Source organism: Rhea pennata, chromosome 19, assembly GCF_028389875.1.
Source record: "Rhea pennata isolate bPtePen1 chromosome 19, bPtePen1.pri, whole genome shotgun sequence".
NCBI lineage: Eukaryota > Metazoa > Chordata > Aves > Rheiformes > Rheidae > Rhea > Rhea pennata.
Window position 1 is genome coordinate 1,743,221 of NC_084681.1, and position 23,105 is coordinate 1,766,325.

General features: G+C 56.9%; 1 protein-coding gene across 1 annotated transcript in view; it reads left to right on the forward strand.

Moving 5' to 3' along the window:
* Positions 1–23,105, forward strand: part of SLC39A11 (solute carrier family 39 member 11) — a 97,604-nt gene that overhangs the window by 44,859 nt on the left and 29,640 nt on the right. The window contains exon 5 of the mRNA XM_062591670.1: positions 11,114–11,284. Coding sequence (XP_062447654.1) covers positions 11,114–11,284 — 171 coding nt within the window. The remainder of the gene's footprint in view (positions 1–11,113; positions 11,285–23,105) is intronic.

A 23,105-nucleotide genomic window follows, 5' to 3' on the forward strand; every position in this document is an offset into this window, starting at 1 on the left:
TTAAGCATGCCACCCGGCAGCCGCTTTGGCAATAACGACTGTGCCTCTCCGCTGCAGCCTCCGGAAAGCTGCTCCTGCAGGCATCTCTGCCCCGTAGCAGTCTTGAGAAAAAGAGGTCTGCTTTTTTTTTTTTTTTTTCTATGTTTTTTGTTTTCCTCTTTTAGAGGCAGTGAGTTCTCGTCATGCTTCGTTCCATGCTTAAAACAAGTCTACGTTTTTTTTTTTTCTTTTAACTACATTATCAGGCAGTCTTTAAAGCTCAAGCGTATTCACTGCCATCTGCATCTCTCCGTGCAAGGCAACAGTTTCCTCGCCCGGGGCCCCGGTTTCGCCCTGCCCGGCGCGAGCCGAGCTGGCGTTACACGGCAAGGCGCGTGCCGCTGTGCGATAGCTCGGGCCTTTAGGACATTTGCAGAGATGAAGCAAAGCTGAGGCTGATTCTTTCCAAAGCCCTGAGACGTATCTGCGGCAGCAGATGGTGCGTGCTGCCTTGAAGTCATTATGAAATAACACTGAATTCGTGATTACGTGCAATTAAAGTGGTGCTTATTTATTTCTTGGTGCTGCTGGTGGATGGCTCCTCTCTTTGGTAGCGGAGGAACGGGCTGCGTGGGCTGCGCCGCGCCGGGTGGGAGTTACAGCATCCCCAAGTAATGCTCAAATGTAGAAACAATTAGCAAAATACTTGTTATGCTCTTTCTGCCTAGGAGTGTTTCTCTAGCATGCTGCCATAAAACGGAAGCAGCAGGCGTTTGGTTATGTTGATTAAAAGGCTTCTGTGCTTCCCCCGGGCTTTTCCGAGTGCTTCCATAATGCGGTGGTCCTCCCCGCGGCCGTGGGCTCGGCGTGCGCCGGGGCCAGCCGGCAGCCGCGGCGGGGCCCGTCCGCCCGGGCTCGGGGAGCACCGAGCCTGCTCGGGCTGCCTCCGGGCCGGGCGAAAGAAATCGGGGAAAGTTGGACTCTTTAGTGTGAATTTTGTTTTCCTGGGGTTGCGGTTGTTTCTGACCTTTGCAGCGGTCGCTCCCCCCGGCCGCGGGTCCTCCGGGAGGCTCGGTGCTGGGGTGCTATGCTTCTCGGTAAGGTGAGAAGGTGTCTTGCTCTTCTCGCCCCGGAGCAGCCCCCGGTCGCATCCTGGGCGCCGCAGGATGCCGCTCCTCCGCGGGAGCCGTGGGTTGCATCCCCTTTGGTGATCTGCTTGAAATCTGCCTTGTTTGGAGGGGAGGAATGTTGTTCTGCTGCAATTCGTTTGTGAGGATCCAGGAGGTGCCTTGCTGGTGCACAACGCCGTCATGATACCACATTCCACAATTTATCTGTCTCTGCGATACGGGGGAGCGCGAGGGTGATCGATTATGCTGCTGGAAGCAGCCTGGCAGCTTTGATTTAACTGGAATAGTAGGCAAAAGTACAATACGCCTGTCCCTTCGGGGGGAGCTGGGATTGATTTTGCAAGTCCTAGGGCTGAGCTGCTGAGAACAAAGGAACACTTTATTTATTTTCCTCAGAAACGGTGTATTTATTCATTTTATTTTTCAGAGTATGAGAATAGCCTCTTTTCTCAAGTGTGCCTTCATTCCTCCGTATGTGCTTGGTCTGCCTGGTAATGACAGTGATGGATCCAGAGGGACCAGCGCCTTTTTCTCCGTGCGTGTGCCGTGCTGCAGAGCTGGCGGTGGGCAACGGGGAGGGACAGCTGCCCCCAAGATGTCCTGCAAGAAGAAACTTTATTCCGAAGCACGAATGAAGCTGCTGAAGAGCAACCACAAGCTGCAAATTGAGAAACTCTCTCTAGGAACCGGCGTGGGAGGAGGCCGGCAGCCCCTCCGCGGGGGGCAGCAGCTGGGGCTGCTCGCGGGGCCGCCCGGTCCGTGCTGGCGGGTCCGCGCGGGAGAGGGTCACTCCGGCGCTGTCGCAGTTTCTGCCACCGAGTTGGAGGTGTCAGGTTAAATAACGCTTAGTTTTGAAGCGTGTTCAGCTTTGAAGGGACAATTTTCCTGGACTCTGCGTGGATGAGGCCGAGATCCCTGGGAATAGATTTGCAGAGCAAACCCCACCACCACCACCCCGAAAGCTCGGGGCTACCTGGCAGCGGCACATAACGCTGCAGCTTGAGGTGACCGGGCTGAGAGACGGCCAAATCCTGCCTGCCTTTCCGGACACATCAAGCTGGGTGTTTGCAAGGCTGCCAGCCGCGATGCGGAGGAAGGTGCCCGCAGGGAGCAGGTCCACCAGGACCCCTCGCCAGGAGCTGCTGGTGCGGTTCCCGGTGAGGAGGGGCAGGTGAGAGAGGATCTCTGGGTACCAGGGCTGAATCGAGCAGGGTATCTGCTTAAAACGGAAGGAAGGGCGGCGGCGAAGAGGTAGGATGAGCGCTGGGTCTCTGGCCACGTGGTGCTGGGGCAAGCAACTCCCCATGCAGTCGATGCCCTGCCTGAGAGCTTGGAGACTTCCCGGCTGCCCAGCCCTGGACGTGTGCTGGTTTCTGCCGCTTTGTGCCGTTTTCTTGCCGTTTTGTGCCGGATGCGTTTTGCGCTGCCTGCCTGGGCGCAGCAGAGGACCAGCCCGCTGCGGTGGCCGGGTCTCGCTCCCGGGCAGCTGCTGCAGTGGCAGCTGGCCTCTCGCCTGCCTGGATTTGAAAAGCTGCTGCTTTATGATTTCTCCACCCCAGGAAGTCTTGTCTGCAAAATAAAGGGGCTAATTCCAGAAAGATGCTGTTTCGATAGGTGTGGAGTTTGGAGCGGGCGGCTCCTGCCTCTGCACACATGCCGCTGCCTTCAGCTCGCGCTGCTCCTTTGTCCGGGGCAGCGCGGCGCTTGGCCGCGGCACTCAGTTACGATTCCAGCCAGAGCTCCGCTGTGCTGCTTTCGTGTCTCCTTAAGCCTCTGATCTCTCATGCATTTATTCACCAATTTTTATTTTCAAACAAATTTAATTAATTTGCAAAAAGAATTTCTCTGGCTGAGACCACAGTGTCCTTTTTGAATGAGAAAGGTGAGCAGAAAACTTCGAATACTGGACGTGCTGCAATGAAAAAGAAGAGATGTAACGGAGAAGAAGGACAGAACGCCTCATCTGAGCTGTCTCCAGTTTGGCTCCTTGCAAGGATTGTAAGGAGATGTCTTCCAAAAAAGCAAGTGGCAGTGAACACCGTGTTGTCCCCTTCGCGCGGGAGCAGTCACGGCTCGGGTGCAGCCGTGACTCAAGGGACACAACTGACCCGTCTGCGCCTCTGAAGTCCGCGGGCTTCGTTCCCGAGCGCTTCGTTCCCTGCTGCTGTTCAGCTCAGGGGAGCGTTTGTGCTAACGGCGGCTTCTGCGAGCTGGACCCGCCTGATTTCCTGCTCCGTCGGCCCCTGCACTTTAATTAAAAAAAAAGAAAAAAATTAAGAGAAAAGAGGCAAGAGAAACCCAGGGGGAAGGTGGGGCTTGGTGCAAGGTAGAGATTGCAGAGGGGCTGGAGAAGCTGGCTGGTCCCTTAGTATTTCCTGCTAAAAGCCTGGTTTTCCTTTTAAGCAGGTAATGAGATTTTTTTTTGTTGTTTTTTTTTCTGTTTTGTGCTTCAGGAAATCCATTGCATCTGATCTCACTGAGATGAGAGGCCGTTCCCTGCCAGGGATCAGAGATCCGGATATAGCTCAGCCCTCTGAAATGAAGTGATTAAATTAACTTGAATGTGTAAAATTTCAGCATAAAGTGATGCAGCAATACACTTTATCTACTGGGAACTCTTTAAAGAGCTCTTGGAAGTTAGCGTGAATTAGTTTCCTCAAAAGGACCTTGTGCACGTAATTATGTTTAGCATCGCACTGGTGCTCTCACCCAAGAAATTAGTCTTTAAACACCGCGGTGGGTCGCGCAGGGAGGTTTTTGGTGTTCCTCGTCGCTTCCGACGTTAAGCGGTCTGCGTTGCGCGTGGGGAGGTCGACGCTCGGGCCCCGTCGTCACCGCCGCGGGTTGCTGCCGGGTGCCCGGGCGGTAACGCGCCCGGTCCGGCGCTCGCGGGTGCCGGCTCCCCGGGGTGCGAGCGCGAAGCGGTGCGGCTCGGCGGAGACGGCAGCGGGGCCCCCTGCCCTGCCGGCGGCTGGGGGCGTTTCCCGTCCGGAGAACCTTTGTGCTTTGGGGTTTGTTTTTTCCCCCCCTTTCGTCCCTTATTGCATTTTCTCAGTGCCTTCGCGGAACGCAGAAACGCTTCGCAGGCTCGCTTCTCCGTGCGGGAGCGCACGCAGACGCCTGCAGGCGGGCTGCTGGAGGCAGGGAGCGTTCCCGCGGGCGGGCGCCGCGGGGCGGTCTGCCGGAGCAGGGCCGCGGCGCCTTCCCGCCTCCGGACTTCGGACGGAGCCCGGAACAGCCGCGCGGCGGAGAGCAGCGAGCAGCCGTCGGTCACGCTGCGTTGAACAACCTCTTGTGAAAGCTCCTGCGCGCGCCGGGACGGCCGAAGGCGCCTGGCAGACAGTGAGTCACGGCGCTCGCTAGGTATCTTCCTCGCCGAAAGCCTCGGCAGACGCGGGCGCCTCTTTTATCTGCCAGAAACACTGGAAACGATTTTTGTTTGTTATTTATTTACTTATTGCAAGCGCCGGCAGGCCGGGCTCGCCGTCCCCGCGGCGCACGGGGCGTTTCGCGGGCGTCCCGCTCCTGCCCCCGCCGCCACGGCCGTGGCTGCCGCCGTCGTTGCCTCTGCTGCCGGGGATCTGGGAATCCGGGAATCCCGGGAATCCAGGCCTGCTGCCTGTTCCCTTCCTGGCGTGCGGGTCTCACCTCCCTCTTTTGCTGTTGGTAGCACTAAGTAAATGATATCTAAAAAACCAAAAAAACCCCAAACTCCCTTGTTTCGACCGCAGTTGGGAGGCTCCTCGGAGCTCGCTGTCAGCAGCCTTGCTTGCAGGGAGGAGGCGGATTTTTTCCCTGCCCTTGGAGGCTCGCTCCCTAAGGAGTGCTTTCTCCCTGCGCGCTTTGGTTTCCCATTCCTGCCCCGCTCCGCGGCCGCGTCCCGGACGGGATGAGGGGTGGTGACGCTCCCCTGCTCTTTCCCCTTTCCCTCCCGGTACCTTTTTTGCCCGGTTCTCGGCGCTCCTGGGCGGCGCGGCTGCCGCGTGCTGCCTCGCTGCCTCGGTTAACAGCAGCCGGGATGTGACCTGCTCCACAGTAAAGATAAAACTTTGATGGAGCCCATATGCCGCAGGAATTAAGCACAACTGCCACGGAGCATTTGTTACAACTGTTAAAAGTTAATGGAGCGTCCAGGGTTTATGGTGCTGAGCGCAGGCTGGCAAGGGGAGTGCACGGAGTTTGCAGAGTGAAAGATTTTAATAGCTTCACACTTGCAGTGCAGGCGAGCGTTTCTGCAAGCGGCTTGGATTGACTACTGGGCCTTTGGGAATCTGAGACTTTTTCCAAGTAATTTTGATTGATCTCGGCCATTAGGGCAGAGAATTTAGCATGCAATTATTTTCTGCACCTCAGGAAAGGATGTCAACCAGTTGTGTTATCATTTTATGTACATATATATATTTTTTCCTAGCAAATTGTTCTCTTTCCTCCCTCCAGCCCCGTGCAAGGGGTCAGCCCAAGCTCACTTGTCCCTTGTGTTTTACTAGAGGAGCTATAATGCATAACACAGATTTCCAGCTCATGGAAACCAGCAAGTGCTGGCAATCGCGCGTGGCCTCGGGCCCGGAGGAGTCCGCCGGCTCTCGAGCGTGACTGATGGGCGTCAGTCAGGCCTGGCGCAGCCCCTCGCTCTGCTGCTGCCTCTCCCGCTCCTCCGGGCGCATCCCGGCGCCGGGTCCCCGGGGTGCCTCCCGCGCCCCAGCACTCCGTGTCTGCAGCAGGGCTGCACCGGTTGCAGATGGCTCCTGGGTTTTCCCCAGGGGCAGCAATTGCATTTGTTATTTTACCTCCCTGTTAATAAGTCGTTCTCTGCGTTGAGCCGTTCCCAGCTGCGTTCGGGCAGGCAGTTCACGTGGCTGCGGCCGGGGCTGGCCGCTCGCCGGCTGCTGCTCTCCTGCGTCTTCGGGATGTTTTGTAGCTACCTGGGTTTAAAGGCTGTAATGGGTTGCAGGGAAATAGAGCTGTGGCTGGCTGGAGGTTTCCAGACCAAGCCTGTTTCCCCTGACACTTTGCTTTCTTTGGCCTGTTCTTGCGAACCTCAGCACCAAATAACTCGTGTGAATAACTCGTGGGTGACAATTACCTGTAGCATGTAGTAAGTCCAGCAGCACCTGGATCTGCCTCTTCCTCCTTTCTCCCACACTTCGGAGACGGGAACTGACAGCTCTTATAAACAGTGATCCTGGGGGAGCTAATTCACCGTCCCGAGCGTGGTGGGACGCATATGAGCTGGAGGTTTGCAGCTGACCGAGACCACGGGGGTCTCAGCCCCGCTGCAAAGCGGCAGCATGCAGGCTCCCAGCGCAGCGTCTGCCGGCAGAGCTTTGCAGAGGGAGGATTTAAATAGCAGCGGTCCCACTTGAGCAGCCCGTTCAAGTGCATTAAACTTCAAGCAAGCATTTGCAAGCTTTAGCAGGAGAGAGGCACGGCTAAACCTGGGCCTAATTGGAGGGGAGGCGGAGGTCTCTAAAGCAGATGTGAAAAGCAAGAGAAATCGGTTGCCTCCACAGATTTGGATTTGAAGTCAGGAGCTAAAGCAGCACAGTAGAGAGCTGGTGGAGAGCAGAGGGCAAACAGTTTAGTCATCTGTCTGGGTACCGCTTGCAAATGCAGTAAAGCTGAGCTCGTAGCTAATGCAAAGAGTTTTCATTAAGAAATAATCAAAAATAAAAAAAAAAACATTTCACAGGCTGATAAGAAGTCAGTTGGTTTTTATAACTCACCAGCAGCTTAAGCCATGCTCAAAGCCATTTATCTTTTTCCAGTGCTGGCTGCAGAGGATATGAAAAATGTAGTAGGCTGCACATATGTAATTAAACTTCTGGCGGAATCTTTGCCCTGCAGCTTTGCTAAGAAATTCAGTAATGATAAATCATGTAGCATATTTAGAGGACTTTTTGTGAACAAGATTTAAAATAGTGTATGTGGCACACTTAATTATTTGCCATACGATTGTCTTGGCAATGTTCTTGCAAGCAGCCTTGTCTAATTGTGTCAGCTATTGAAAAAAGCTCCTTTGTCTCACTCTTATCACTCTTCCAATTTACTGCTGAGGCTTTCCTGATTTCCGGCCAAATCCATGTTTAGCCATAATTACTGTTTTGTTCCCCTTCCCCTTAGTCTGTGCAAAATGCAGCGTTTCAAGCTGGGTGCCATTTGGGTGCTGCATCTGTGTAAGAGCTGCGCGATGCCGCTCCCCGCGTTGCGTCCCTGACCCCCGCGGGTGCCGAGCTGGAGCTGGGCGCTATCATCATCCGCCCACTGCAATTACCTTTCTCCCTCCCCCCCGCCCAGTGCAATTAAAGTAAAACACATTCTGTCTGACCCATATGCAGTCTGTGCGCTCGCTCTTACGTGTGACGTTGCAATGTAGGGAAAATTTGGCTTTCCTAATTCTGGCATTGCAACCTTTTCCTCTGCTAATGCACAGACAATTTGCATGAGCTCTCACAGTCATTTTGTGTTCAAATTGTGCAGCTGAGCCATTCTCTGCGCTTCCCTGGTAAGAGCCGGGATATTTCCCGGAAAACCTCCCCCCTTTCTCGCTGGCGGGAGCAGGGCTCCTCGCCCGGGCAGGGCGTCGTGGCCTCCCCGCCTTCGCCCCGCTCCTGGGCGACCGTCTTGCTGCAGGCCCCGGGGACGCGGCGACGATGGCTTCAGCAAGCAGGTTCTACGTATGAACATTTGCATGAAATAGGAACGATACCTGTGTGCCTGGAATGAATTAATATCTTAGCAGATGGCAGGCTCGCGTTAAGGAAAGGAGCTGGCTTGGGCATTTACCTTCATTAGTGAGAGCTGTGAAATGAATCTTTCATGGAAACTTGATAATGGGGAGCGAGAACTGCCGAAATGGGTGATTTCCAACAGAACAGGAATAGCTGAAACTTTCTTAAATATCCTCTCTGAGTAATTTGTCCCTAAGAGTTTATGTTTCAAGTTGGAATAGTGAAGGAGGGCATAACCTGATCGAAGATTTAACTTCGGGGCTGGGGTGGAAAGCGTTGACGTGCCGGCCCTTCCCCGGGGCCTCCCCCTTGTGCTCGCTGCCGCTGGTTCAGCAAAACGCGCTTTTTCGCAGTGAAAATCCACCTGCAGTTGAGCATCCGGGGAGCTGAGATCAAAGCTTGGAAGTGGGAACAGGAAAATCCGTTTTTGAAGTTTAAATAGTAGCAAAAGCCGTGCTCCGACCCGCTGCAGGAGTCCGTGGAGAGGGCTTGGTTTATGGGCAAACCCATCAAATCCGGGGCAAGAAAAATAAGGAAGAGGTACAGCCAAGGCACCAGAAAGCCAAACAAACCAGCAGCCCCGGAGCGCTGCGGGTGGAAGTGACTGAGGGTGGCCTCGAAGGCGCAGGGGCTGGTTTGCGCAGGCGGCAGCGCGAGGCGCCGGTCCGCGCGGGGCGTCACGCAGCCCGTCTCCTCCCTGCGCCTCCGGACGTACGCGGGCACGAGGAGCACCGGGAGGCAGGCGGGGGCCGAGAGATGCATTCGCAAAGAGCAGGGGCTAAGGGGAAGCGGTTCGGTTCAGACCCCCAAAATTCAGTTTTGGAAACGCCGATGACTTCTGTCCTATCAGCGTGTCAAGCAAAAAGCAGCTGGAAGGAAGGTTTGGGGAGGCGCCCAGGCGGGCGGACAAACTCCTTGCGCAGGAATAACCCGCTTCGGACGTGCCGCGGGGCCGGAGCGCGCCGGCCGCGTACCCCAAACGCAGCGCCCGTAGAGCGTGGGGGCCCTTCCTCGGACGGGGCCAGCTGGCCGCGGGGAGCGCGCCGGGCAGCAGCCGCCTCCGGGAGGACGCGCTAAGGGAAGCGAGACTGCAGCAGCTCGTTTTGGTTAGCTGATCCTAGGGGAGATCGGAAGGTGACGCGATCGAGGACATAGCTGGAGCAGCGATTTGCAGTGATGGATCGTTCGTCGCCTTTGCATTTTATTACGTATGGAGAGACTGGAGAAATGCAGAGGAGAAGGCAGGCTGTGGTCTCGAGGTCTCCAACAGAAATAGCGGCTTCTGACTGCCCTTAATCCCGCCTGTGCCGGGGAAGGCTGAGCCTGATCCCTGGGGTGGACGAAGAAAGATCTCAGCTCGCAGAGAAAGATGCGCTGGGCACAGGGTCGTGCTGTCTCGAGGCGCGTGTTCTTCTCCTGGTTCAGCAGCGTGGCGGTGGGTTGGCTTTGTTTTGGTTTGTTTTAACGCTTTGGACTTTAGCACAGCCCTAAGCAGGGACTGGACCAGGTCACGTCATGAGGCAATTAAAAAGAGAGGAAAAAAATCAAAGAAAATTGTTAAAGATACCGTGGTCTGCCTGGCTGCAGTAGTGCCTGATCTTACCGGATGCTGTGACAGATGAGAGCGCGCCCGTGATTACACTGCACTGTCAGTGATTAAAAAAAAAAAAGAGTAATTGATATTCGATTCTGCGTTTTCCCTGCGTTCCCCCAGCAGGTATCTGTAAGACTTGCAAAGAGCCGCTGTATTGCGTGACCCAAGGCAACACTTTGCTGGACTGAAACCGCGTTTCCTTGATCCTCGCCTTCGGGTCGCTCGGGCGAAGCTCTGTCCGGGCAGGTAATTTCGAGAGACGTGTCGTGTCGGCGGCAGGCCGGAGCCGGCGCCTGGCTGCCTAGCGGCCCGCGAGACGGGCGCTGGGAATTCAGACCCGCAGGTAGCGGAATAATTTAATAGCCATCGATTTGGGTTTGCTCCCCAGCTGGTGCTTGCGTCTCGCATGCAAGAGCGCGGCGACGTCTCCTTTCAAACGGTGCGAGAAGCGCGAGTCCCAGGAAGCGCCCGCTTCAGCAGTTGGCTCAGGGAACCAAGCACCCGGGCGCGCGAGGGCCGAGCGCCCGAGGTGGCCGGGGCCAGTCTGTCCGTCCGCGCGGGAGCAGCCCGGTGCCCTCGCCGCCGTCGGAGGAGCCCGAGGGCCTCGCGCCCCGAACTCCTACTGAGTCGCGGGAGTAAAATCCCGTGCCGCGTCTAACGCAGCGCAGGACGTGCTCCGCGTGCTCTGGCCAAGAGAAAACCGCGGCTGCGGGTCTCGCCGGCGCCTCGGATTTGCCCTTCCTGAAAGCGGGCGGGCAGCGCCCTGCTCTCCCCTCGCCGTCAAGCTTCGCGCGGCTGCGGAGGGCGAAGCTGGTGCGGTTTCGGCCGTGCAGAAGCTCCTCGGTGGCTTCTCCCGGGGAGCAGCTTTGTCCCCGCGCCCGGGGTCACTTGTTCTACCCTGTCGTAGCCCCTAACCGGGGCTTGGATTTTAGTGGCGTGTTTTTAAATTGCTGATTGAGGTAACGCTAAGAGCAGCTGTCCCGCTGGGAACGCAGATCCGGGAGAGTTCGAAAGCCCTTCGTCTCCGGGGGACGTGTCAGTACGCGGCAATGGTCCGTCTTTTTGGCAGGGTGGAAACGCGCTCCCTAACTGCGGTTCAGCACACCAGCTCGTTTCGTGGCCGTGCCGAAATCAAAATGGTGCGTTACGGGCCTTTCCTCCGTCAGCGCAGGAAGCGCGGCTGCAGACTTCCAGGCCGAGGCCGGCTGGTGTGGACGGGCTTCCCGCGCGCCCCGGCAGCTCACGGGCTGAGCTTTGTGCGCTGCTGGCTGCTGCTGTGCAGCCTGCACCCATCGGCTGCCAGCCTCCGTCCTTGCAGCGCGTGTCACAAGTGTGCCAGGGCTCGGGGAGAGTGGTGGGAGCCCGGCGGGCGGCGCTGGGGGAGCTGAGGGGGGCAGGGAGCGGGCTCAAGCAGGAGACAGGCAGCGGATGAACTTCTGCCTCATCTCAAGGTCTTCAGGCTCCTGGACGTTGACTCTGAAGCCTGCGTGGGGGAAACCGTGGGCACAGCGGAGCCGAAGGGGGGGGAACGGTGGCACGCGTCCGGCCGTGCCCAGCGCTGCTGCGACGGGCTTTTCTTTCTCTTTGCTTTTCCTTTCTGGTGGGGGGGGCGGGCAGGAGGTGTCCGGCAGTCCGTCCGTCCTCCTCTCAGCTGACCAGGCTCTGTTTTTCTGTGCCCTCAGACAAAGGGGAAAACGGGGAGCCGTACCAGCGGCGGAGAGCAGCGGGGGCCAGCCTGCCAGACGGCCCCCCGGCCGGCCCCGCGCCCGGGGGCAGCGCCCCAGCGCCCGGCAGCAGCAGCTGGAGGCGGATTGTGCTGATGATCCTCGCCATAACGATCCATAACATCCCGGGTAAGTCCCGTCCGTCCCTGCTCGCGGCACCCCCTGCCAGGGGAGGTGCCGAGCGAGCCGGCGCCGTCCCTGGGAGGATCTCACGAGGCTTCGTGCTTTTCTCCCTTCCTTTTTCTTGCCGGTTCGCTGCTTGCAGATGGCACTTGGCCGGGGTCTGGGTGCCTTTTTGACAAGATCCATCACGTTTAGTCTTGCCCTGTTCATAGGGCTGAACTGATGTAAAGTCTTGGCAGCAAAACCTCCTCCGAAGAGGAGGTTTGGGGGAGAGACTGCAGATTCACTGGGGCGTCTTGAACGTCTGTGGTCTCACTGTATTGACAGTCTGGAGTGGGCAAAAAATGTAAACCCAACAGGATGTTGAAAGTGATACTATAAAGATGTCTGGTCTCTTTTTAGTTCTCTTCTGGTTGATATACTAGGAAGAACATACTTTAAAGCACTTTTCTGCAGGAGCACGTAGAGTTGTGGGTTTTTTCTATTGAAGGGATGGCGTGTGAGAACAGATAGAAAACTGCAGAGCCCACAGTCTTGCAGAGCTGCCTGATTCCAACAGGTTGGGCTTTGAGGTTACACAAAATGATGCAAGATGGGATAAATTTATAATAGCTGATGATACTTAGCTGCTCTGCAGTTCTTGATGAGGTTGAAAGTGATACAAGGCAACCTTTTCAAACGCTTGCTTTCCTTGTGTCCTGTGCCCTCCCTCTGCCTCCTCTTCTCTGGTTCTTGCCTTCCCCTCCCCTTCTCTTTCTCCTGTCTCAGCTCAGTCTGTGCCTGTCTATGGTGGTGGCCCGAAGGAAGGGAGAACTAGGAAAAGTATTTTTTGCATAACTTCGATCTGTTGAAAACTTAGGGGAAAAAATTGTGAGTGCCTTTGAAGAGCCGTGAGCTCCGAGCTGGCACGAACGCGTGGCCGTTGGCAAAGCGGCTGCTCGTGTCAGCAGTGAAAGCTGCTGCCGTGCAAGGGCCCGCTCTCCCGTCGGAGCGGAGACGGTGCTGCCACCCACGCGTCCTGATTTCAGGGGTGGCTTTTATGGTTCCGGGCCGCGTCATCCCTTCCAAATTCCCTCCCGGCACAGGTTGCCATTCACTCAGCTCTTGTGAGAAGGCTCAAAGTTACGGGTCTTTAATTGCAGTTCCTGCGTTTCTCCCCCAGAAGGGCACACCAAGACTGAACAGCAGGAAAAATAAAACGGACCCGAAGCCGGCCGCGTTTGCTCGAGGTGGGATATGCGTGGGCGTTCTCTCTCCCTGAGAATTTCCCGAGCTGCCCTCCGTCCACCCTCGCTGCTACTTGCTTGTCTCTTGGCAATGAATTGCTTCATTGCAGCTGGCCGTTGATTCCCACCGCCCCGCAGTGCTCCCCGTCCCGCAGCTCCGAGCGCTCACGTAACGGGGCTGTCCGCTGTCCGTGCAAGCGCACGCTTTTAATACTTGGCTGCACCTGTGGTGGGTGATCTCCCAGTGCTTTGCCAACACGGGCTATTGCTGCACCGTAACTCCGCTCTAGTCTTGCCAGCAACAGCAGAATATTTTTCCTCACCTCATCCTTTCTTTTTCCAGCTGTCCTGGAAGTGCTGTAGCTCTGTGGTCCATCTCCTGCCTCTGCGGGAACGGCAAGAAACGCTGCTGTGGGCAGTTATGGCACGTCTCCTCCCCAGCCCGGGAGCAAGGCGTCAGCTTTATGCCTGGAAGCCTGGCTTAACTTCTCGGGATTGTAGGTAGATAACTGCGATGCCTTGATTTGGCTTCGTGAATTGTCAAGAGAGGAGGCGTAAGGCAACTGAGCCCTCTGAAAAGCTGGGTTACCCTCTCGGCCCCTGCTCAAAGCAGAGCTAATGCCCCGGTCAGTGTATTGGAAGGTTTAAAACCAGCAGGACAAAGCTCCTTCGTTCCTAATCAGCAGTGCCGCGTGCTCAAGAGCGGCACTAAAGACACTAAAGGTAGCTTAAATTAGCCACATACACATGAAAAAAGTGGGGGGAAGTGTTGTTGCTGAGCAAACTGTAATTGGATTTCATCCTTCAAGCGACTTGTCAGGAAGCTCAGGCTGCGCGCGCGTCTCGCTGTCTTGGGCCGTGTCGGCTGGGGTTTCTTTTACTGTCACCGAGGAAAAAACTTTTGTGGAGGAGTGAACAAAGTGTCACCTATAGCAGTAGGTTAATGACAGCACGCTCCTGGCCGCTGTAGAGCGCTCCGGAGAGATGCTGATCTAACCTTTTGCCGCTTCTGCAGGAGCACAAAGCCACCCTTGGACGATTGCAGAAGCTCAGAAATTCTCTCCTACATCTTAAAGGTCACAACATTAAAGCTTAATGTTTAGAGAGGTGTATGCAAGCTGCGCCCTGCGGATGGATCTATCACCCAGCCTCTGGCTTCTGTTCAGCCTGTGCCCTTAAGTCTCCTCAGTTCACGAACGGGATTTTCTGAGGCTCCTTTTCTTTTAGTCCTCCTAACGAGCAGCTCCAGCCAGCCCACCCTTCGTACGCTCTGGGCAGCTTTTATCGGCTTCCCGCAAGCCACGGCTGCAGGAGGTGGGTGAGCGGTTCAGCTCAGCGGGGCTGTCTGGGCTCACGCGGAGCCTCCCCAGAAAAGGCCATCTCCTGCTCTTCTCTGCCTGGCCTGTGTCCTCCTGGTGGTGCTGGCTCTGGAAAGTGCCGGCCTCGTGGCCCTTTTGTGGGGCTGGGTGAGTAATAACTGTTTGTGCTTAGGCAGAACAGCTCGCTGATAGGAAAGCCCTGTGCAGGCATCATTAATCCAGCAGGGATTTGCCTGGAGTCTTCCAGGGGTTTCAGAGGTTGGATTGAACCTGAGTCTGCCATCATCCTTGCCAGGGCCAGATCGTGGGGCTGCCAGCTCCGATTTGTTCCTCATAAAGGATTTGGATTGGATTAAACTGGGAGCTTGTGCCTTGCCCGTGCTGGTTGTCAGAGCCCTGCCCTATTCATTACCAGGGTCTCTAGTCCCAGTACTTCTTGCATGAGGCAGGGGCGATCCCGGCACTGGCCTGGTCCCTTGGTGGTCAGCAGGACTCTGCGGGACAGGACTCTGCTCAGTTTTCACTGAAATCCTTTTGCTTTCCAGCAAAGCACTGTTCTTGCACTGTCAGTCTCTCCATAGCATCACTTCTCCGATCTAGTGAGGCCTCTTCCTAGAGCACAGGGTTTGGAAACACCGTAATGTTCTACCTTAATTTTCTTCCCTATAAGTGGAAGCGCTGACGCTATAATTAGCGCAGACTCCTGCGGCATAATGACACCCCGGGTAGCGTGTCATGTTACAAGGAACGTGCTGGTGGAGGAGCTCGAAGGGTGCAGCGCTGAGCTGCTTTGTGCGAGCTGAGGAGCTGGGGATGCTCGGAGCCTCGGCAGAGGATCGGCCGAGTGAACACCTCTGCCTTTCCCTGCAGCTTGGCTTACTAATTGCTCTGTGCCCTCTTTTGCAAAACTGTAGAGCTCTCTTGCCACGTTTTGTGCTACCTCTGCTTCCCTGAGAGTCAAATGCTGCTGACGTTCACACGGAGCCTGTCACGAGAGGTGCTCAAAGCCGTTTCCAAAGGTTTTCTGTCTTCTCCTGTCCAGGGAATAATTTCCTCCTCTTCTATGTGTACAGATTGAGAGATGAGGAAAAAACGTTTCCCAAAGAGCAGATGGATATACTGACTGCAAGGAGGAGCTCCATGGAGGGGGGCGAGCGCAAGGGTCGGTCACAGCTGTCGGTCGCAGCATAGTGGGGAAGGACCTGCTCCGTCCACACTGGTCTTGCAGGACCTTTGGTCAGGCCGAGCACCTCTGGCTGACCTGCCAGAAGGTGGTAGGTTCCCTTTGCTTCAGCTCGAGGCCGAGAGCTGTGTGTGTTTAAAGGCTGTAAGGGAGGCAAGTAGAAGGGAACAGCGCAAACGAGAACGGCAGCGTGGGGAGGTGCAAGAAGGTCCCGCTCTCCGGCCTCTCCTGACCTCTTGCTGTGAGATCTCTCGGGGTGCCCTGATTGCTACCGAGTCCCTCCGTCTGGTGGTTAAAATCCGCCCAAAGACAGGGTCTGGCCCTGCCTGGGAGGGCACTGGCCGAAACCAGGGCTCCCGGCTCCTCGCAGGCGGCGTCGGCACGCTGCGGGCTGCTTGGCTGGCTCGGGCCGTTCGCGGACGTGGAATAGGGTTGGGAAGGGAGTCCAGGGCGCCTGCTTCCCAGCCTTCCGCTCCAGCTGCTGGGCTCTGCTCCCTCTTACTGTTGCCAGCAGAATACTGTTTTTACTTACTTTGAGCCCCGTTTTGGGATGAACGTGCTTCAGTCTTGGCAATGCATTTATCTTTCATTCCAGGCAAATGTGCTTAGGAGCCAGTTAATGTGCGGGTAAGATAATTGAACGTAGAGAGCAGCCTCTTGCATTCGTTTGGTGTTTACTGGCTTCGGCAGGCAAGCAAAAGGTTTGTTAATTTGTTTCAAAGCTGGGGCTGGCAATGTAAAGAATAAATTGATAATGACAGGAGATGCCAAACTGCAGAATATTCCTGCTGATTAATATGCAAATGTGCTGGGGTTAGCAGAACATTAATTATGTATTTAATCAAGCCCCGTTTATCCTGGTTCATCTGCGTACGTTGGGTGGTTGTTATGCCGCGGACTTGAAATTAATTAAAATGTTACTGGCATATCGCAAATAACAATTAGCGAGGTGTGAGTTTGAACTCCTTTCTCTCTGCGCCCGTTTAAAAGAGCAGAGGAGAGCTCGGCGCGCCAGACCCCGCGGGGCCGCGGGTGCGGCGCGGGCTGCCGGGCCCCCCTGCCTGCCGCCCTCGCTGCGCCGCGGCAGCGCCTGGAAGCTGCTGCTCGGGCTGGGGCTCGGGGAAGGAGGCTCCGGCCCGCGGGAACGTCGCAGAGCGGGCAACCAGGCGCAGGCAAGGCGAAGGCAGGGTGCTGGGAGCGGGCCGGCGGGGCTCGCGGGGCGGCGCAGCCGCGAGCGCCGGCTGGGCCCCTGCGGCTACTTGCTGCGGCTGAACTCGGCTCCGGCTCTTGCGTGCCCTGCCCTCCGCTGTGCCGAGCTCCGGGCTCGCTTCTGCGGCGCTCCTTAGATTTAATAATACCCCAGGCTTGCGTTCTCCCTCTTGGGAGACCTGCACCTGCAGAAACAAAGGCGTATCGCTACCTCTTCCTCCTCCTCCTCCTCCTCCTCGGAGGTTGCTTAGTGCTAGCATCCCTCTAAGCCTGGAGAAGAGCCTGAATTTGAGAGCAGGTCCGTGTCGCGCTGGCGCTCGGGGACCAGTGTTGCCGTGGTGGAAGCCCTGGGGCTTTGGGAGAGGTAGGGAGCCAGAGGTCTTTCCCCCTTGGATGAAGGGCTCTTAGGTATTTAAAAAGGGAAACAGGCTGAACTGGTTCAGAAGAAGTTGCCCCAAGTGACCAGTCCCACAAAGGTGCTGAGATGCCATTTCCTGTTAGTGGCACGTGCTGGACCTTTGCTGCAGCAGCTTGGCTTTGGGTTCGAGGTGCCGGCTGGGCCCTGTCCCTGCACGTCGAGGGGAGACCTGGTCCTGAGGTCTGCTCTGAGGTGAGTTGTGTTTCTGTGCAGAAAAGGATTTTTCCTATTGCTGTCTACAGGGGTTGTCTAGGAATTGGTGTTCTGATTTATTGCACGGTGTCCCTCAGCAGAAGTATGGCCAAGAAGTGCAAAAAGGTAGGACGTTTGGTGGCATATCCGACAGGCAAAGAGCACCTCTTGGATGCTGATGCGTGCAGTGGGATGGGCGTGCAGAGCAGAGGTGCCCCGGGAACGTCCAGGTCCTTGCCTGAGCTCTCGCACTGCTGGAAGCAAGCTGGAGGGCAGGACCAAGGCCTCGTGACAGCTGTCGGCAAACCCTGGGGCGCTGCGTGACCCGTGCGCAGGGTCACGGCTGAGGTCCGCTCTGGAGCTGCTGGCTGAGCTGCGCCGGCGTGATGGGAACCCGAGCTGCGTCCCGGTGGGCGCCTGGGCCTGGAGGTGGCACACGTGCTGTGCAGCACGTGGAGGATGGAGCTGCAGGTGTGTCCTCTGCAGGGTTTTGGAAACGTCCTAACAGCTGTCGCAGCAGTGCCCGGTCTTGCTTTTCCCCTGTGGGATGTCCCTGCCTTCCTCTGGCACTTGGGGAAACACATGGTCTCTCCTCCAAAATCCTCAGTCCCCCTCGGACACCCGTGGGAGAGCTGTGACCCCAGGTGTCAGTGCTGGATCACAGCAAGCTTTGCCCCCCGGCTGTCGCTGCCGGGTGGTGGATCACGGCAAGCTTTGCCCCCCGGCTGTCGCTGCCGGTGGTGGATCACGGCAAGCTTTGCCCCCCGGCTGTCGCTGCCGGGTGGTGGATCACGGCAAGCTTTGCCCCCCGGCTGTCGCTGCCGGGTGGTGGATCACGGCAAGCTTTGCCCCCCGGCTGTCGCTGCCGGGTGGTGGATCACGGCAAGCTTTGCCCCCGGCTGTCGCTGCCGGTGGTGGATCACGGCAAGCTTTGCCCCCCGGCTGTCGCTGCCGGGTGGTGGATCACGGCAAGCTTTGCCCCCGGCTGTCGCTGCCGGGTGGTGGATCACGGCAAGCTTTGCCCCCCGGCTGTCGCTGCCGGTGGTGGACCACGGCAAGCTTTGCCTCTCCTGCCTTTTGTTCGGGGTTAGAGCAGCTGGGCTGGGACTTGGTGAGCACCCGGTTGCTTGGAGACAAGAGGTGGTGCCATGCAGCAAAGATAACGTTGCCAAGGGAACCAAGCCCTGAATTTCCCTTTTTTTTCCTGTTGCTGGGGGCTCAGCGGGTGGGCAAGAGACCTCTTAGGGATAGGGAGAGTGTGATGCTGCCCAGCCCGGCGCAGGGGCAGAGGAGCCAGTTTGTACCTGGGTGCTGAGTGCACAGCACAGGGAGTCTGTTTTGCTCCAGCCCCTCCGCCCCTTCCTTTTTGCAATAAGTTCCACGTTTTCTGTATTCCATCCTATTGCTCCATGTTTTATCCCTAATTCCCTTTCTGCTATGTTTCTGCCTCAAGTGTCAGAGTTAAGCTGAGGTGTCTGGAAGAGAGTGAATCGGCCGGGCAGGGTGAGTGGGGCCGGGCGCCTGCAGAAAGCCATCGGGTCTCGCGGGAAGGGGACGACAGCATCCCCTCCTCACCCTCTCTGTGCCCGGTGCTTGTGTGGCACCACCTGATTTTTTTTTCTCCAGTTCTCGTTACTGGGAGCTGATTAACAACTCACATTTTTTCTTATGAGAAGGAGCAAATCAAGCATGGAAATCAAAGGAGCAGGAAAGAGCATGTGAGCTAAATATGGAACGAGTTCATCTTCGGTGGTGGAGCCGCTGGAGAGGAAAGCAGAAGTGTTTTAGGGATGCACTAAGGTATTGTGACAGGCAGGAGAGGGGAGGCTGGAGACAGAAAGCCTTTTAGGTGGCGTCGGTGATGAGAAGGACGGGCGAATCTGCTGGGACACTGCTCCGGGTCGGGGTGGCGAGCGCCTGGAAGGCAGCGTCAGAGGAGCTTTGGGGAAGAAAGCGGTGCGGGAGCCGGGTAAATGCGTCGTCCGTGGCGTGTTATAGGCGCCTCTCTCTACTTGCCCAAGCAGAGAGGTCTAGCCCCAGAAGTTGTAGGTCAGGTCCTGGCTGGTGCTTGGGGTGCGTGGGGCGTGACGGCTGGGGGAAGGTGCAGCCGGTGCCAGCCCAGCGGGGGGGCGCAGGACGTACAGAGCTTGCCCCGCTCGCGTTGTGTTGTGTGACCGTCTCTCTGGGCGGACAAGGCGCGATGGAGCCCTCCCCTCGTGGGGGCAGGTCCTCGCTTCGGCGGTTGATTTAGGCCAACTGCCTTCCTTTCGCCACATCACCTTGGCAGCTCTGCGTCATTTTTCCGTCCCTAAGGAAGGTGCAGCCTGTCTGGAAGCAAGTGCTGCTGGTCAAGTTTGTCCCAAGAAACCTGGAAGAGAACAGATGTCTGCAACAAAGCATGTTATGTGTCAAAATGATTTGAAACATGCTTGTTTGCAGCTTCAGCTGGGGAGAAAAAAAAAAAGGTTTGGGTAAAAGTCCTTGTGTCCTTGTGCCAGGTAGCAGGAACCTGCCTGCTGCCTTTTCCGAGGTGAGGATTTGGTTGGTGACAGCCTGGGAGGGAGAACCTACAGCTTAGATCCAGGACCACCTGGATGTTTTCTTTGTGGCTTGCTGCAGTTTTAATCATTTTTAATGTTCTTTTATGCGTCTCCTGCTTTACGACTGTCTGGGCGAGAGGAGCAGATGATGTGTTTTGTGCTGGGGATCCCACGGGCAGGGCAGGAGTGAGTTGTGGCCGCGGCTCCGTTCCCCAAAGCTCGCAGCCGGCGATCGGTCTGGGAAGGCAACGAAAGTGCCACCTTCCGAGAGCTGTCCCAGAGCAGGGCAGAGCCGAGGCGGTCCGGCCTCGCGGGCGGGCGCAGGCGTGCCGGCCGTAGGGAGGTTCCCTGGGAAGCCGGGGGGTGTGGGTGTGTATGGGGGGGTGTTTTCTTGCAGCTGGTTGCAGCGGCCGGGGTGCTGGTCTAAGCTGCTCCCCGGGTGGGCATGAGGTGGGATGCTGGAGGCTGCGGCGGTTGCAACCCGGGTCGCGTGTCAGACCCGGACCCGAGCTGCGGCTTTCCGCGGCCGAGCAGCGCTGCGGTCGCGCTCGGTGTTGTCACCCCGGGGCTCGCTGGGAGGGTGCGATTTCCACGCCGGTTACTTTGTCATTAGCAAATGCTGATTGAGTTCGCTCGCCTGGGACAGGCGCGCTCGTGCACTCGGCCCCCGGAGAGGATCCGGGGCAGCGGGTGTGATATCGCATCTCAGTTACAAAGAAAAATGATTATCTACATGAATGCTTCTCGGAGATCCATTAAGGGTTTGCAGTGCTCATTTTGGATGATTTTTTTGGTGGTCTATTGAAACTGAAACTGTTATACGAGTGTGAGTGCAACACGCGTGCGGAACCCGTTGTGCTCCGTGAGGAGCGAGCAAACGTGAGCTGTTCAGCTGGGCTGATCAATCTGCCTCTCCCCTCTGCGTGCATGTTCTCCTCCAGAATTAAAGCAGCTCTCCTTCCGCTGTCAGTTCTGCTATTTGCATTGGTATCGATGACTCTTCTTAAGCAGCTTTGCAGCACCTCTGATTTGTGCGGAAAGGCTTTATTTTTAGTAGCAAAAGGGAGGAAGATAAGATTTGTTTATACCTTGGATTTCAGAGGAATAGAGTGAAAAGGAAGACAAGTGCTAAGGGGGGAGGCGTCCATATGTGCCGGTTTGCACATCGCACGCAGCCTGCGTGTGCGGCAGTTTGGTGGAGCTAAATTGCTCGCCAGGGCTCAAGGGAGCGGAGGAGACCGTTGGCCTTGGGGCCGGCTCTTCGGCCGCGGGAGAACAGAGGACAAAAATCATGTTTGAACAGTTGTGAATTTTCCACAGCGCTTTCTGCTGCCGGCCTGGCCTGGAAGGTGGGTTTCCGAGGCTGCTGCCCGCGGCCCCTCGGGCTGACTTCCCAGCGGGGCCGTCCGGGCGCGGGCGCAGCGCGGGCAGCTTGGAGAGCTCGTCTGCAGGCAGGCACCTGGGAACCCGGGGAGAACTGAGAACGCGCTTTCACCTCTGCGGCATCGTTTGCAGTGCATGAGCAGTGTCTTGGCAACGGCCGCAAAGGTGACAAAAGCCAATTAAACAGAGGGTTTCACCGCCTGGACCAAAGTCCGCTGCAATCTGCATGCGAAGCTCCCCGCCAGCTCCAGCGCGCCTGCTGCACTGAGCGGCCGAGAGCGGCGGCCTGCGGGATCGCTCGTGTGCTACCTAGCAGGCGAAACCTTAAATATCCCGAACGGCTGCAGGCTTGGGGGTGCCGCGGCAGCCGGTGCGGGCAGAGGCGGGCTCGGCGCAGTGGGAAACCCTCCGGCGAGCGCCGGGGCCGCGCTGCGCCCGCGAGAGCCCCTTCCCAGCGAGCCTCCACTCTGCTTTCGCGGTTGTTACCTCTGGGAAAGATGCTCGTTCATCTGGAGGAGCGTTTGCCTGGTGGCATTAGGGTGGTGGACATCAACACCACCACCTTTAGGTCTTTCAAAAAGGGTGCCCGCCTTTGTCAGCACCGGGCCGCATCCAGCCTCCTCAGCACCTACCCCTCCGTTTGCATTTATCAGGCATCTAGGCAGACTGGAGCTCGTAAAAAATAGGTGCGTGCACTCACGTGGCGCGAAGACCTCGCTCTGGAGGCTTGTTTCGGACAAGGCTCCTGTGAAATTGCGTAACATCCCACCGGAGTAAGGCGTTTGGTGGTGAGTTAACTGGGGCTTAAACGCTGCTTTAGCGGAAGTTTAACTGCGCCGTGCTGCACTCGGCAGCGAGCTGCCGGAGGAAAGCTCCTGCTCCTCGGAGACCCGGGGGAGCAGCGCGGCCGTCCGCTGTGCTCGCCGGAGCCTCTTCGTTTGCACGTTTAGAGAGACAAGGACAAGGGCTCCTGCACATCTGTCTCCCAGCCGGACTGGGAACCTCTGCTGGCGCCCGGGGACTTGCCTCCCGCCCGCCTGAGCTGGATCGATGCCAGCGGTTTTCTGCAGTCAGCTGCGTGGCGGTCAGCAATGGTTTTTGTAAAATGACCCGCCACTTTCTGATTTATTTAAAGAAAAAAGGAGTATTTAAAAAATTACTTTAACTTCCTGTTTGCTAGGTTTGGAATGGTGAATACCTAGAGAAATGGAAATCACAGAAATCTGATAATTTCTACGATTTCTTGTGCAGTGATGGCAAAAAAAAAAAGATGTTACCTAGTGGGAATTGGAATTCAGTCTTGGGAAAAAAAACTTAAGAGTTTGAGTAGTGGAGGCAGGGACACACGTAAACCCTCACAGAAATACAAAGCTCAGTACAGCAAGATGAATTTTCCACTAGGACCTTATGGTCCTTCAAAGAAAAGGATGAATAATTGATGAAACGCCGGCACCTGCAGTAGCTTCCTGTCGGAAGCGTGTTCATTTCCTCACCCGTGAGAAGCAGCTTCCCGGATCCGCCGGGAAGAGACGACCGTCGTTCGGAGCTCCGTAGGCGTTTCCGCCAGCCCGGGGTCCTGGGGGGAGATGCTCAGTCCCGGCCTCCCCGGCCGCTCCGGCGGGACACGGGCTGCTGGATCTGACGCGCGAAGGTGCACGCCGTCGTCAGTACCTGGCAGAAGGGAAGATCTCGGGAAGCCCCGTGTTAGCCCAGCACCGCTTGCTTCATTTAGTGCCAGACTTAGGAAACAGCTTTTCCTTCCCTGCGCGTCGGCGATCCCTCTCGAGCCGGCGGCACTTCGCGTCGGTGGAGCCCGCTGAGCCCAGGGAGAGCCCCGGGACGTCTGGGGGTCGCTTCCTTGTTCCTGAAATTCTGGTGACTTCGTTACGAACTGATTTGGAGAGAAATGTGAATTCCAACTGTACTTAGGTCTAATGGGAATTTTCTTTTTGCGTTTCGGTAGGATATTTATTGCTGTCTATCTAGGCCCTCTGTTCGTTTTCTTGCTCTTTGTGCGCAAGAGTTGCGTAGTAACTGGGGCTAATTTACTTTACCTGAATTTATGAAGGCTCTGGGAGAGATGCAGGTTGCTCACTAGCTTGAATTTCTAGGGAATCGGAAGGGGGCTTTTGTTGCTGGCTTTTCTCTTTGCGAACGGGCCTGCTGAGGGACGCGAGCGGCTTTCCGTGGTGGCAGCCCGAGGCCGTGTCACGCTCGGTCGCCGCGCTCAGCTGGCCCCGCGGCCCGTCCGCAGCGGTGGCGGGAGGGAGGAGGCCCGTGGAGGCGCAGGGCACGGGCTGCAACGCGGCTCAGCTTCGTGGCCGCCTGCTTGCAGCCCGGGAAGGAGCAGAGCGAGG